This window comes from Punica granatum, chromosome 1, assembly GCF_007655135.1.
Source record: "Punica granatum isolate Tunisia-2019 chromosome 1, ASM765513v2, whole genome shotgun sequence".
Lineage (NCBI taxonomy): Eukaryota > Viridiplantae > Streptophyta > Magnoliopsida > Myrtales > Lythraceae > Punica > Punica granatum.
In genome coordinates, this window is record NC_045127.1 from 44,600,454 (window position 1) to 44,615,226 (window position 14,773).

Below are 14,773 nucleotides of genomic sequence, written 5' to 3' on the forward strand. Positions count from 1 at the left end.
AATAATTCATAAGGTGTCTTTTCCCTTTCTTTCGAGGCACCTTATTTAATAGGTAATTGCTTGACAATATTGCTTCACCCCACATATTTTGAGGTAATCCTGAACTTAATATCATTGCATTCATCAAGTCTTTCAACGTGTAATTTTTGCGTTCAGCAACACCATTCGATTGAGGTGAATAGGGTGCAGTCACTTCGTGTATAATTCCGTATTGTGCACAGAATTTACCGAAAGGCGTTACGTATTCGCCTCCTCTGTCACTCCTCAATCTCTTGATTTTCTTGTTGAGTTGATTCTCAACTTCATTTTTATAGAGAACAAATTTCTCTATGGCCTCATCATAACTTTTCAACAAATATACATAACAGTATTTTGTACTATCATCGATAAAGGTAATAAAATAATTATTACCCCCCCTTGTTGTTGCGAACTTTAAATCGCATACATCACTATGAATTAGATCAAGTGGCTCGGTGTTCCTTTCAATCATTTAAAAGGGTGACCTTGTCAAATTTGCCTCAACACAAATTTCACATTTGTGCTGTGAATCAATTTGGAATGTAGGTATGTGATTCAAGTTAATTAATCTACGCAAAGTATTATAATTAACATGACCTAGTCTTCCATGCCACAAATCAGGAGACTCAATCAAATACGTAGAAGAACCAAAATTCTTATTGATTATGGTCATTACATTGAGCTTAAAAAGCCCATCACACACATATCCCTTTCCTACGTACATTCCAAACTTGGACAAAATAACTTTGTCTGACTCAAAAACCATCCTGAACCCATGTTTGTTCAGCAATGACCCGGAGACTAAATTCTTCCGAATCTCAAGTACGTACAATACGTTGTTCAGAGTCAACTCCTTTCGTGAAGTCATCTTTAAGACCACCTTGCCTTGACCTTCAACAGCAGAATGGGTAGAGTTTCCCATATAGATCCTCTCCCTAGTGACCGGTTCGAGCATAGTGAATAGGTCTCTGTTTGAGCACACATGTCTGGTGACACCGGTGTCAAGACACCATTCCTTTGGGTTGGACCCAATGAGGTTCACCTCTGTAACCACAGCAGATAGGTTGATGTCTGCCACATCTCGAGCCATTTCATTAACCACGTTTGCTTCATGGTCCTTTTTCCTCTTTGGAAGTCTGCAATCGGCAGATCTGTGACCTTTCTTGTCACAGTTGAAGCATTTCCCCTGAAACTTGGGCTTGAAGACTCCTCCATTCGTACCCAGCTTCTTCTTGCCTTTTTTGTTCTTGGAGCTTTGCCCTTGCTCCATGACATTTACCTTAGCAGCAGGGAGGATGAGATCATTTCCGGAGTTTTTATTGTCTTCTTCAATTCGAAACTTGAGAACAAGATCTTCCATTGTCATCTCCTTTCGCTTATGCTTCAGATAATTCTTGAAATCCTTCCAACCAAGAGGCAGCTTTTCAATGACAACAGCCACTTGGAAGGATTCGCTTAGAGCCATCCCCTCAGCCTGAATCTCATGCAAGAGCACTTGAAATTCTTGCAGTTAACTCATTATGATCCTTGAATCCACCATTTTAAAATCAAGGAATCGTCTGACAAGAAATTTCTTCGCACCGGCATCCTCTGATTTATATTTATTGTCCAATGATTCCCATAGTTCCTTTGCAGTCTTAAACCCTTGATAGACACTATACAGGGAATCATGAAGACTATTCATGATATAATTCCGGCAAAGATAGTCGGAGTGCTTCCAAGCGTCAACCGCACTGAGAGCCTGCACATCTGACTCTCCCACAGATAAGGTTGGAGCATTTTCAGTCAAGAATCTTGCAAGGTTCAGAGTTGTGAGGTAGAATAGCATCTTTTGCTGCCACCTCTTAAAGTTCAACCCATTGAACTTCTCGGGCTTCTCGACATGGTTCACAGGGACCATCGAGGGAGCAGCCACGTTTTGGCTAACCAAATGGTTAGGCAAGATAGGAGCAGGGCCAGAGCCAGTAGTTTGGCTTCCGTTGGTCGTATCTCCATCGTTCCCCGACGCCATTCGAATTGTTCAAATAACAAAATCTGTTTCAAGATTGTAATCAAAATTATAATTAGCTGTAATAAGTCACAAAAAATTGAACGATAATTCAAATAGCTATTCGGACAAATAGAATGATATAAAATTAACTGAATTTCACTAGTGTAAGAACTTGAAAATTCAAACCGAAACAAAGGCGAAACCTAAAGATACGAGAGAGCCGAGTCCTGTGTTAGACACAAATCCCTTAAAACAGAATTGTCTCTTCCTGGGTGCTTGAGGTCACGTGGACAATCATTTCCCAGAGTAAAATGGCAACAAGCGAAGCAGCAGCACAAACAGCAACGCTTCAGCGAACTCGAAGATAAGCATGAACACTTTTGAGGTTAAATCCTTCGTAAAAAATTGTAGCCAACCACTTGTGCAATTTTCTTTTGATCTCAATAAAAGGAAGTTGTTCTTCTCTAGGGAATTGCAACCAAGGGAAGACTTTTCTTTTTTTCCTTTTCCTATCGGCTACAGGAAGCAAAATGGCAGGAGGCTCTCCTAATTTAATTTGTTGCATGTGCCTTTATAGACTACGGGTTCCATCCTTCCATGACTTTTCCTATTATCCTTTTATGGGGAATAACTCACATAAATTCAATATATGTGTTAATGGTATTTGATTATTCATGAATACAATCCATTCATTTCTTGTAACCACCAAGAAAATCAAGAGTCATTAGCTGGTGAACAATTTCCTCATTCACCCATTAGCCATAATTTCCAACAACCCTAAAAGAACATCCACACCATCTTTAACCTTCAACTAAACACCGACCAAGTGGCCGGGAAATGCTTCTGTACAATAAAATGAGGATTTTATATATCCATCATTAAGTAGATGCATGTGTAATTTACTATAAAATTAAGTAATACTTTACTCGAAATTCACGTTACTCACGTGACCTACGAGTAAGCTGTCGAGTATTTTAGTCCTCATATATTCTAGCTAAATTAAGAGTGCCTCAATATTTTTTTTTTCTTTAACACAGAAGAAAAACATATCTCGATGATCTTAGTGTCCCAAACTATTGTGAATGGCATGACTGTTGACCATCACCGTCCTTGGTTCACTAATTAGGGACAGTTAATTAATACCCACAAAAGAGAGAAAGGGGTCTTAGTGCAATGGCCAAGATGCCAACTCATGACCAAGAGGTTTGGATTTCAATCCTCACAAGTGGAACATATGTGTCCCTTTATTTCGTTTAATTTCCTATCTTTGTACAGGACCCATGTATCTCTCTTATAATCGAAAAAAGGTACCCACAAAAGAAGAACATTAGTTAGAATCCCGCATTTTGTTTTGGGAAATTTTTTTAAAAAAATAGAGAGAGAGGGAGAAGGGCCAAAAGAGGGAAAAAGAAAAAAAAGTTGGATTTGTGGATTTGATTTCATATGGTGAAATTATTCGGAGAATCCATTTCTTTGTCATTGTACTATATTTTCTTTTCCCCTTGAACTGACAAGATGTATCATCAGGGGATTGTTGTGGTCGTTCACTTTGGTTTCCTTCCTCGTATGAACTCCTGCCTGGGGAGTCTTATTTTTCGTGAACGAAGTGGCTGTAGATGGGGAGCCACATGTTTCGTGTCACGTACTCAACTGTCTCTTTGTATCAAAAAAGGTATTTGGGCCATCATTCTAATCACAAGGGCTGGCATATAATTTAGAAGTCTCAACAGAGAGCATTGAAGCTGAAGTTTTATCACCGAAAGCAAGAAAATGGTATTGCAGACTGTGCATACCATTCAGCAGCTGCCTGCAACATTCCATCCATCTGCTGCAAAGCAAAGCACCGGAAAGAAGAGTTCTCGGACCAACTCCGTTTGAAAACAATTACTTCTCAACAAATACAAAAGTTATGTGAAAAATCGTGAAGGAAGAACTTTTACAGATTAGACACCCACACGGGGAATAGGTACATGTTATTTTGCTTGATTTACATGGCCCACTTTGCCATTGCCTGTCAAGAGACCGGTGGAAAAGGTTTCAAACTTATTCAAATAGAAAAATTATGTAGGATCAAATATAAATGATAAATACATCTGAGACTTGTTGTTTCAGCGATGAGAAGCCGAAAACTACCTTACAAAAGCATTGATAATTAGGAGCCTTTGCCGGATCAACCTTTTCAATGGGCTTCCGTTGGCAGAAACTATATTAGGCTGGCATGGTTGAAAGCATCTAATATGGATTGGGCCTATGGAGGCGATAAAAGTGTTAAAGTTAGGTCCATGGGCCAGCCCAATAAATGGATTTGAAACCAATAGACTGGGGACAAGGATATGGACGGGGCCAATGGAGGAGATAAAAGTGTTAAAAATTATGTCCATGGGTCGGCCCAATTGATGGATTTAAGCCCAATAGACTAGGGAGCAAGCCCCATCTTCCTATAAATAGAGCTTTCCGCATATGGAAATTAGGCCTTGTTTGGCAAATAAAATTTTTTTTAACTTTACTTCACTCCACTCCACTCCATTTGAATTATAAATAATTATATTTATTTAGGGTTGTAATGATTGTGTTATTGAATTATGGGAAAAAGTAATAAATAGTTGAGAGAAAGTAATGATTGTGTTATTGAATTGTGAAAAAAATAATGAATAGTTGAGGAAATTTAGTATTAAAAATTGAATTAAATGGTAATTAAGATTAAAAAATTGAAGAAAAATGAAAATAGTAATAATTGTGTTGTTGAATTGAAGATAAGTGAAGTTCAAATGGAATAGAGTTAAAAAAAAATTTCATTTGCCAAACAAGGCATAGGGACTCATTCCATTTTTGGAAAAACCACTCTGTCTCCTCTCTTTCCATCTAAGATCTCTCTATCCCTCTCTCTCTAATCATCACCGCCACCAGATTTCACATTTCCTTCACTTTTCCCACCGTCTACAATCAGATTCTGGCTTCAAGCTCCATGAGCATCAATAGCAGCGTATTCCATAGCAGCGCATTCCGCTAATACAAATAAGACGAGAAAACAGGATCATAATTTCAGTGCAATGAAGAGAGTACTGCAAATGGACTTTATACGATAGGAACCTGTGCCTTAAGTTGCTGAAATGTATTATTGGTTGTCCGTAGATGGAAGAAGGACAAAATCCTGGGGATCATATGGCGTCCATTGGTATGGATGAAGCCTAGAGCAATTGACGAGAAATACTATTGAAAACATTATAGAAAACAAAATTACAGTTTCACTAAACTTTCTTGTGTAGGAAAATGATGGCTAGTGAGCTATAGGCCCCTAAAAGTTCATTTAGAGATAGAGCCCATAAAGTCCAATATTGAGGGCCCACAACCTAATGGTGGGAACAGTTATGAAGTGCCAAAAATTCAAATTCAAACCCCTACCGCCAAGGACATAGAAAATATAATAAATTTCCGAGGTATATAACTTTTCATGTAGGGGTTTATTCATTCATTCTCACGATAATTACTCATTTAAGTATCGGAGAGGGAAATCGGGATTCTCTTCTAATATTCCCCTTCTTGCGGGTTATCCGAGAGTGGAGTTTGAGGAGGTATCTTCGTCAAGTGGATTAGAAGCCCATTCCTTAAAGACAATATCGAGCGCCTCTGTTTTCCGATCCACATCAGAAGATTAGAGGATTAACAGAATAATGTATTTTTGTATGTGCTCGTGAGAGTGAAAGTTTCCATGAAGATTTCGGGAATTAATGGAATGATGGATACTTGCAAACAGTGCGTAGAGCCCATCTCACTTGGAAGCATTAATCTCAAATACAAGAAAAGGCCAATTGGTACTTGTAAGCAGAAAAAGGTTATTGATATGTATGATCCATTAGAGGTGACAATGCGGTGTCTGGCTATATATAGAAAATCTATTCTTGATTCCAGCTTATACCGTCAATAAGTAACATAAATCCAATGAAAATGTGAATCCTGAAATTGAAAAGGACATTAATGAAGTTTGTGAAATCGAACAGAGTTTGCTTTTTATTGTTTATTTATCATTGTCAATCGATGATTATGATATTTAACAAGCTTTGTTTCTCAGAAAGAACAGACTTCTTTCTTGGAGAATAAAAGGCCAGAAGGCCCAGTTTTCGGAAGAAGAGCCAGGTAGACAGGGCTCTCTGCTCCCTCTTGAGCGCTTAGGACTCCATTGTTGCCGTTTATATCAGTCTTGACAAAGCCTGGGCAAACGCCGTTCACAAGGACTGACGGGAACTCCTTCGCTAGGAGCCTGGTGTAAGCAATCAGTGCTGCTTTTGACATCTTGTATGCAGAGATGTTCTCAGGCCAGCCTTTGGCTTCTAGTTGACCCTGCCGGAAATCTTCTATGAAATCCTTCAGGATCTCCTCTATTCGATCTTTTGTGAGGTTCTCGATATCTCCCAGCTCATCCCTGATTTGTTTCCCGGGAATATGCTGATAATTGACAAGACAGTAAAAGAAGTTTTAGCAAAAAGCCGAGGAAAGTAGTGATCTGCGGATTGAGGAAGATTATCCTGGCTCACTTTTCCATGTTGGAAAAAGAAGCAAGTGTAAGCGTTTATAAAAACGTTATCGAATTAGTCTAGAATTGATGTGCTGTCCAGTTTTTCATTTACTTGAGAGTGCAACAATGCAAAAGTAAAATCAACTTCTTCAATGATGGGGAACCTTTGAATTTGCCGATCATGTGTTTCCACATAGAAAAGGAGTAGGATCATTTGAGGAATAGTTCATCGAGTTCTCTCAATTCTCGACTACTACAAGAAGCAGTTCTAGGTCCAAAATCCGAAAGATAAATTAAATCATGAGTACGCAAGAATTTGAAACCCAAAGTTCAGGAATGTTTTACAAAATAATATAACTTGGATATTACTAGTCTACCTGCAAGAGTCCTAGATATGAAGCGACATTGACAATCCTTGCAGAACTTGACTGTTGAAGCAGGGGAAGGAGAGCTTCGGTCACTCTTTTCGCGCCATAGTAGTTTGTTTCGAGGCATTCTATGGCTAATTCGTAATTCTGGGCTGCCTTCTTTCTCCACTTCTCTTCATCAGTTGGCTACATCCAAAATAAAACAAATTTCCGGTTCTGTTAATGAAAACTCCTAGCAAGGATTTTGAGGTATCATTTGACTGTATGGCCATGAAGACTTACCCAACCACCAGCACGCTCAATAGCATCTGCGAAAGCATGAAAATCATAAACAATTCCACCGACCCCGGCATTGTTCACCTGCAGTAGTTGTCATCTTCTTTTGGTCATTAGAGAAGGGCATCAAAAATAAGTTCAGATAAGGAATCGTGCCACGTGTGGGGAAAGAATGGAAGGATCCCGGAACTCTTTTCTTCTTTCTAAGCCATTGAGCCTCAAACTCTTTTCAAACTTATGCTTGTCATTTGGGATCAGGTGGTGGCAGGTAAAAGAAGTAATTTTGTACCATTGACGTGACAAATCTCGAAAGCCTATGAAGAGCATGTTAAAGTGTACCAGGATGTCCAGCTTTCCAATCCGATTTCTGGTAAACTCAACCAGGGAGTCAATGCTTGCAGGGTCAGTAACATCAAGTCGATGAAAAACTACTTCACCCAATAGAGCAGGACAGCTCTCTTCCTTCAGCTTCCTGAGAGCTTCGAGACCCCTCTTCTCTTCCCTTGAAGTTAAGACCACTGTCAACCCCTTCGAAGCCAACTGCCTGCAGATCTCGAATCCAATCCCTTTGTTTGCTCCCGTCACCACTGCATGCCTTAAAGAAAAGAAAGAAGCCTCTGTTATTTAATTGCCACATACCGATGAAACAATTCACAAACCGGCAATATTCAGCATATTTTCGAAGACATTCACAAGCCTCTTAAGTTCTATGTTGAATGTTTGTCCGTGTTAAGAAACTGGGGATGCTGACTACAAGGTTTCGGGACAGGCCTCATCGACACAGATTCCATATAATAAGAGTACCTCTGCGTAGCGAGAAACGCCGATGCTTCTGCCATAGAATTGGGACTGCAGATGATGAGAGTGAAGAAATGTGTGGCTTTTGACTGGTTTGTTCTTGCTCTTTGCAGTCACTCCACGTTTTGTTTTCCTTTTTCGTTTTTAAATTTGCTTATTGGAACAACCAACACCTTGAAGCATCCTATAAATTAATCTAAAAGAAAGCTGAGCTTTCGAAAAAGGGGGTAACCATAATATATGCTGATGAGATTCTCCTTATATTATATCATTTATTTTCCTTTTCATATCTTTGCTAGTAAATTATTTCTGCGTATCATGCGGTGCCATTACAAACTATAAAAACATTTTAATAATTTATATTGTAAAAATTTTACTTAAGCAATGAAACTTTTGTAACGATCTTTTTCTAAACATAACTTTTGCAATAATCTAGTCATTCATTAATGAGGGGCTAAAACTAGAAAATCCTTGGTCAACAAATTATTTAGAAAATCCAAGTTTATTAATTCAGGGCGATGGGCAATCACGAATTATTGCTCAATAAGTTTACATGATGAACGCATCGAGTAATTTTCTTGCAGTAGTCTAAATTTATCTATATATATATATATATATATATATAATATGCCCATGATTTTCAGTCATTGGATGACATCCGAGTTCGGAATCAAACAAATGAAAGAATGCCATGAAACCCTTGAATTAAACATAACCAAGCATATAGGGAAGGAAATTCTTTGGTGAAATAAAGTGAGGATTCTATATATTCATTTTTAACTCAATTAATTCGCATCATATTCAAGTAACATTACTAGGCGCCTTGGTAATTTGCTATAAACATTAAGTAATACGCTACTCAAAATCCATGTTACTTACTCGACCTATGGGTAATTTACTCAATCCATTCCAGTTAAATTAAGACAGCATATGTCTCGACGATCTTTAAGCAAATGGCATGACTGTTGACAATCACCGTCCTTTCTTTACTAAAGTTAATCAATTATTTACATTAAAAGATAATTAGTTAGAATCACCCAGCTGTGAGAGCAGAACAATAGCGCGCGTTCTTGTTCGCCATGCAAAATAGATCACTACAATCCCAAGGGGAGATGAATCTCGGACTAATTGGGAGAGCTATTTCGAGGATCCATTTATCCGTGACCATATTTTTTTTTTTTCCCCTGCAATGGGCAGAACGCGGTTGCTTGCTTTCTTACATTTGCTTTGGCTCCTTACTCATATGTTTGAGGGATAAACCGGTACCTGGAAAATCTTATTTTTCGTGAACGAGGGGGCCAGTTCACAAGGAATCACATGTTTCATGTCACTTATGCAACTGTCTCCTCCTGCATCAATAGCGGTATCCCCGAAATAGAGATACCTGTCATTCTAACCAGGGAAAGGCTCGCATATAAATCTAATCTAACAAGAGACTGTTTAAACAAAAGTTTTATCAGTGAGAAAAGAATAGGGTACCTTTGACATCCGCTGGAGCTCCTTGGGACCGATGTTGCAGTGTCCTTTGGCCAAATCCTCGCCAACAGTTGCCCATAGGACAGCAGCACCAACTTCAGCCATTACATGTCAAATGCCGCTGCGACCTAAACGAATGCCACAGTGCTAGTGTATAAAAACCACTCGATTGCAAAAATACAGAGACATGAAACATGACTTGCGCACAACTCAGATGTTCGATGCACATTTGCATCTTGAAGATTATGGCACAAGAAACAATGGATAAGCAAAGGATTGCACAGTAAAGAGCAGCTCAATTTTGACAGTGCAAGAACATTGCAGTTAGTCATTTACGACGATCAGAACTAAGCAACTCTTTTGAGAAACTTCCTGCATAAATTCTGTCCTTCTCAAATTGATGGAGAATGATAAAAACCAATGACTCAAATCCAAAACACATCGAATTTATTTTTGGGTAATTTTCACAAAATAAAGAAGGTATTGCGGACTGTTGCTTACAGAAATATTTCTGACAATAATCGATTGGGAGAATATCCTTCCATCCTACCAATTAGTACTGAACTCAATTCAGGAGTAAAACATGTTCTGCTCAGTCGTTTTCAAGCATGTGATTATAATGACAGCAAGTAGAGGTGTATACCACTCAGCAGCCGATTGCAACATTCCATTTATTATAAAGCAAGCATCGGAGAGGAGAGTTCCCAGACCAATTATGTTTGATAACAAATTATTATTTTCTTGATTCTTATGACCTACTTGGGATAGGGTGCCAAACTTATTCAAGTCCAAAATTATATGTGATCAAATATGAGAAAATAATATGAGCATTGCTGCTTCACCGACAAGAAACCAAAAAACTTCTTTAGGAAAGCATCTATTAGTAGGAGCTTTACCAAGATAAACATTCTTAAAGGGGCTTCCACTGGCAAAATTTATGTTTGGTCCAGCATGCTTGAAAGCATCAATAGCACTTAGCAATGCATTCCGCTGGCATGGACAGGGCAGGAAAGCTGTCGACCAGACAGAACGAAGAAGCTTAAAATACAATGCATGTGCTTGAAGAAAGAAATGCCGAATCAATGCAGAAAGGAACTGTCCATCGTTTTTGTGCAATGGAAAGAGCACCGTAAACAAGCTTATGGACTAGGAATCTGCACTGAAATTGTTGAAAAGCATAATTGGTTCTCGAATATTGATGAAAGGTTGAAGTCCTGGGGATCATTTGGTGTTCGTTGGTTTCTCTTTCTAATTTCTTCTCTTTCCTTTAATGAAGATGTATAGAAAGATCAATTGTTTGTTATGTTGCATATCATTACCAGCAAAACTTCCAGGTCTTGCGAAGCCAAACTCTTAGATACCACTCAAATCATGTAAATCCGATGATAATGGAAAACCTGACAAAAATCTTATTGAAGTTGTTGGAGATTGTATGGGAGCTGTTGTGCTGATGTGGTTTGGATCAGACAAGATGACAATTATCTCTTGTTTTGTTATGTGTTATGTGTCCTTTTATGTTTAGTTTAAGTTCTTCGTTTTTAGGAATGCAAGACAGGTGTAATGTGGTAGCCATTAGTCTGTGTAAGTGGCAGTTATAGACTGCTTTGTTTTTCTGTACTCTATAAGTATGTTTGATAGATCTTCAATGTACTGTATTCCATTCTCTCATTCTTTTGGTGTGTTGCATTATGTTCTTCTCGTTCTTGGTGTGTTTTGAAAGTGCACAGAAGTGCAGACTTTAAGTTTTATCAATGGTATCAGAGCCCTAAGTGATCTTAAGGGGCTGTGAGTGACTTGTGAGATTGATCGATTGTTGCTGCATCCGTTAAAGTTCACAACAAGATGGAGGCAGGCTCAAGTGGCTTCTCTGCCATGGCAACACCAGTGTTCGATGGGGAGAACTACTAGGCTTGGGCTGTAAAGAGGACAACCTACATGGAAGGGAATGATCTATGGGAAGTAGTGGAGCAAGACTATGATGTTGCTCCTCTTCCTGATAATCCAACCATGAACCAGATTAAGTATCACGCGGAGAAGAATACCAAGAAGGCAAAGGCAAAATCGTGTCTTTATGCTGCGGTGACACCCACCATCTTCACCAAAATCATAAGGCTTGAGTTAGCAAAAGCTATTTGGATTACTTGAAGGAGATGGGAAGATTAAAGGCATGAAAGTGTTAAATTTGTTGAGAGAATTTGAAAGGCTTCAAATGGGAGAGTGAAAAATAGTGAAGGAGTTTGCTAATAAGCTTGTGGAGATTGCTAACAAGATTAGAGTGCTAAGAATTGATATCAAGGAGGATAGACTGATGCAAAAGATTTTGGTTTTTGTACCAGAAAGGTTCGAGGCAACTATTGCTTCATTGGAGAACACTAAAGAACTTTCGGATATCAAACTTGCTGAAGTTCTTAGTGCTTTGCAGGTTCAAGAGTAGAGAAGTATGACGAGAAGAAAAGGAATTGTTGAAGATGGAATGGTTGAAGGAGCTTTGCAAGCCAAAATGCCGCAAAGTTTTTTGTGGAAAAGGAAAGAAGCTGAAAGGATATGGCAATGCTTCTAAGATTGTTGCAACAGAAAGATCGAGCAACAACAGAGGGGGAAAGCATCCTCTGTGTTAGCACTGTGGTGGAAGAAACCATCCATACTACAAGTGTTAGAGAAGACCTGATGTGAATGCAGAAAGTGTCATCAAATTGGGCATGCTGAAGTTATATGCAAGGAGGATGAGTCTCAGCAGCAAGGAAAGGCACAACCTACAGTTGAAGAAGAGGTAGAACAACTCTTTGTTGCTTCTGGTTTTACCTCATTTGTTTCAAAAGGATGATGGCTTGTTGATAGTGGTTGCACAAACCACATGACCAGTAATATGAATCTGTTTTAAGAGTTAGACAGATCAATTTCCTCAAGGGTAAGAATTGGGAATTGAGAGTACTTGGCAGTGAAAGGTAAAGGAATTGTCCAAATAGAGAGTTGTGTTGGTACAAAACTGATATCTGAGGTTTTGTACATTCCTAAGATTGCCCAAAGTTTGTTGAGTGTTGGTCAACTTGTAGAGAGAGGATAAAAGGTGATGTTTGAGGAGAAAAAGGGTTTGATTTCTTATTCAAAGGGTCAGAAATTATTTGAGATTCCAATGAAGAATAAGTCTTTTTCTTTAGATCCGCTGAAGATGAAGTCTAAGGTGGATGATGATCAGTCTGCTAAAGGGATTACACCACTTGCAAACAAGCAACAAAGCTGCGATATTGCAGATGTAGTTTCAAAAGTTGCATTTTCAGAAGTTGCAGGAGAAGAAGGCAAAGCTGATAAAAGAGTGATAGTTGCAATGAAGGAGGAGTTGGCTATTTTAGAGCCCAAGACAAAGTTTGATCTTGATGGCTCACCAAAAGTTTTTCAAGTGCCAAAGCAGGAGAAGAGCGTTTATGAATTAAAAGAGACTCCTAGAGCTTGGTACAGCAAGATGGATGAACACCTACTGAATTTAGGCTTTGGAAGAGGCATGAGTAAGTCGACATTTCCAGTTAGAAGGGAAACTAGTGCAGACCAACTCGCACATAAGCTGAAATGTTTCATGCAGAAATTTGGAGTTTGCATCAGCATCTGATCCAAGGAGGAGATTGTATAAGAGCTGCTGTGCTGATGTGATTTGGATCATACAAGATGACAGTTATCTCTTGTTTTGTTATGTGTTCTGTGTCGTTTTATGTTTAGTTTAAGTTCCTAGTTTTTAGGAATGCAAGACAGGTGTAATGCGGTAGTTATTAGTCTGTGTAGGTGGCAGTTATAGACTACTTTGTGTCTGTACTCTATAAGTATGTTTGACAGATCTTCAATGTATTGTGTTCCATTCTCTCATTCTATCAGTGTGTTGCATTCTGATCTTCTCGTTCTTGGTGTGTTTCGAGAAATGATGTGGACAAAGGAATCCCGATTTCGATCATCATCAATAAGAATTCCAATTATTTCCCTCTTCATATCCTTTATATTTTTGGATGGCTTAGAATATCCAAGAACTAGATAGATGCATGTGTACTTTACCGTAGACTTACGTAATAGTTTATAAAAAAAATCACGTTAGTCACTCGAGCTACGAGTATTTACTCTTAATTTACTCCAGCACATGTCTCGATAATCTTTAGGTAAATGGCCTGACTTTTTGCCATCACCATCCTTTCTTCATTAGGTACAGTTTAATTACACACAAAAGAAGAAGATTAGTTAGAATCACCCGTTTTCTTTTCAGAAAATTAATAAAAGATTGGTGGATTTGAATTGATATGGTGAAGCTTGTACATCACACAATTAATAGGAAAGGCAGGAATATGAGTTGAGAGCAGGACATTCAGCCTGGATTCTCCTTAAATAGTTGGATCAGATGGTGGCAGTTAAAAGATACGACTTCCCATTAATGAGACGGATCTCAAAAAACACAAGAAAGAATATCAACACATGTTTATGGGGAAAACTGGACCAGGATATGTGCCAGAATTTCCAGCTTTCCGGACCGGGTTCTGATAAACTGAACCAGAGACTCAATGCTTGCAGAGTCAGTAACATCAAGCTTATGAAAAACTGCTCCACCTGCGAGAGCAGCAGAGCCTTCTTCCTTCAGTTTGCAGACGGCCTCGAGGCCCCTCCTCTCATCTGTTGAATTTAAGACCACCATCACCCCTTTTGAGGCCAGCTGCCTGCAGATCTCAAACCTGATCCCTTAGTTCGCTCCCGTCACCACGGCATGCCTTAGGGAAGAGAGAGAAGCCTCTGTAATTTAATTGCCAGATACCAATGAAACAATGTACAAGCCGGCAACTTGTAGCACTTGATAATAGATGCTTATTAAAATCTCGTAAGTTCTATATATGTTGAACCTTAGTCTACGTGAAGGAACTAGCGGAACACTTGATTGCAAGGTTATAAGACACGTCTCGTCGGCACAGATTGCCGAATCTATCTTTAAGATAACTCTGCATAGAGAGAAATATGGTTGCTTCTGTCATGGAAATATAATGAGATTCCAGATGATAAGAATGGAGAACTGCATGGTTTCTCTACCGAAAAAAATCTGCATGGTTTTGAATTAGCATACATGTGTCCGATAGAAGTTTAATGAGAGCAAGCAATTTGTTTAAAGGTCAATGTTTTTAGGGTATACTGTACCATATAACCTAACGTTGACAGATATTCTTAAATCTATCACAACGTCGATTTTTTGCCTAAAGTATCCCAACATTTCTAATTTGATATCACCATTTAGTCCGGGGATAGTTAGTGAAACAAAAATACTACCTCGGGCAAAAAAATGACGTTGGAATAGATCTAAGAATATCTATCAAC

The 14,773-nt window shown here is 38.7% G+C and overlaps 1 protein-coding gene across 1 annotated transcript; it reads right to left on the reverse strand.

The window, feature by feature from the left end:
• Positions 1-5,911: 5,911 nt before the first annotated feature.
• Positions 5,912-8,125, reverse strand: LOC116198568 ((+)-neomenthol dehydrogenase-like). Its single transcript, XM_031528751.1, has 5 exons — positions 7,970-8,125; positions 7,505-7,760; positions 7,172-7,249; positions 6,899-7,075; positions 5,912-6,451 (listed from the first exon to the last, which is right to left on the reverse strand). The coding sequence occupies exons 1-5, from the start codon at positions 8,002-8,004 to the stop codon at positions 6,074-6,076; spliced, it is 924 nt and encodes a 307-aa protein (XP_031384611.1). The 5' UTR covers positions 8,005-8,125; the 3' UTR covers positions 5,912-6,073.
• Between the last annotated feature and the right edge of the window lie 6,648 nt (positions 8,126-14,773).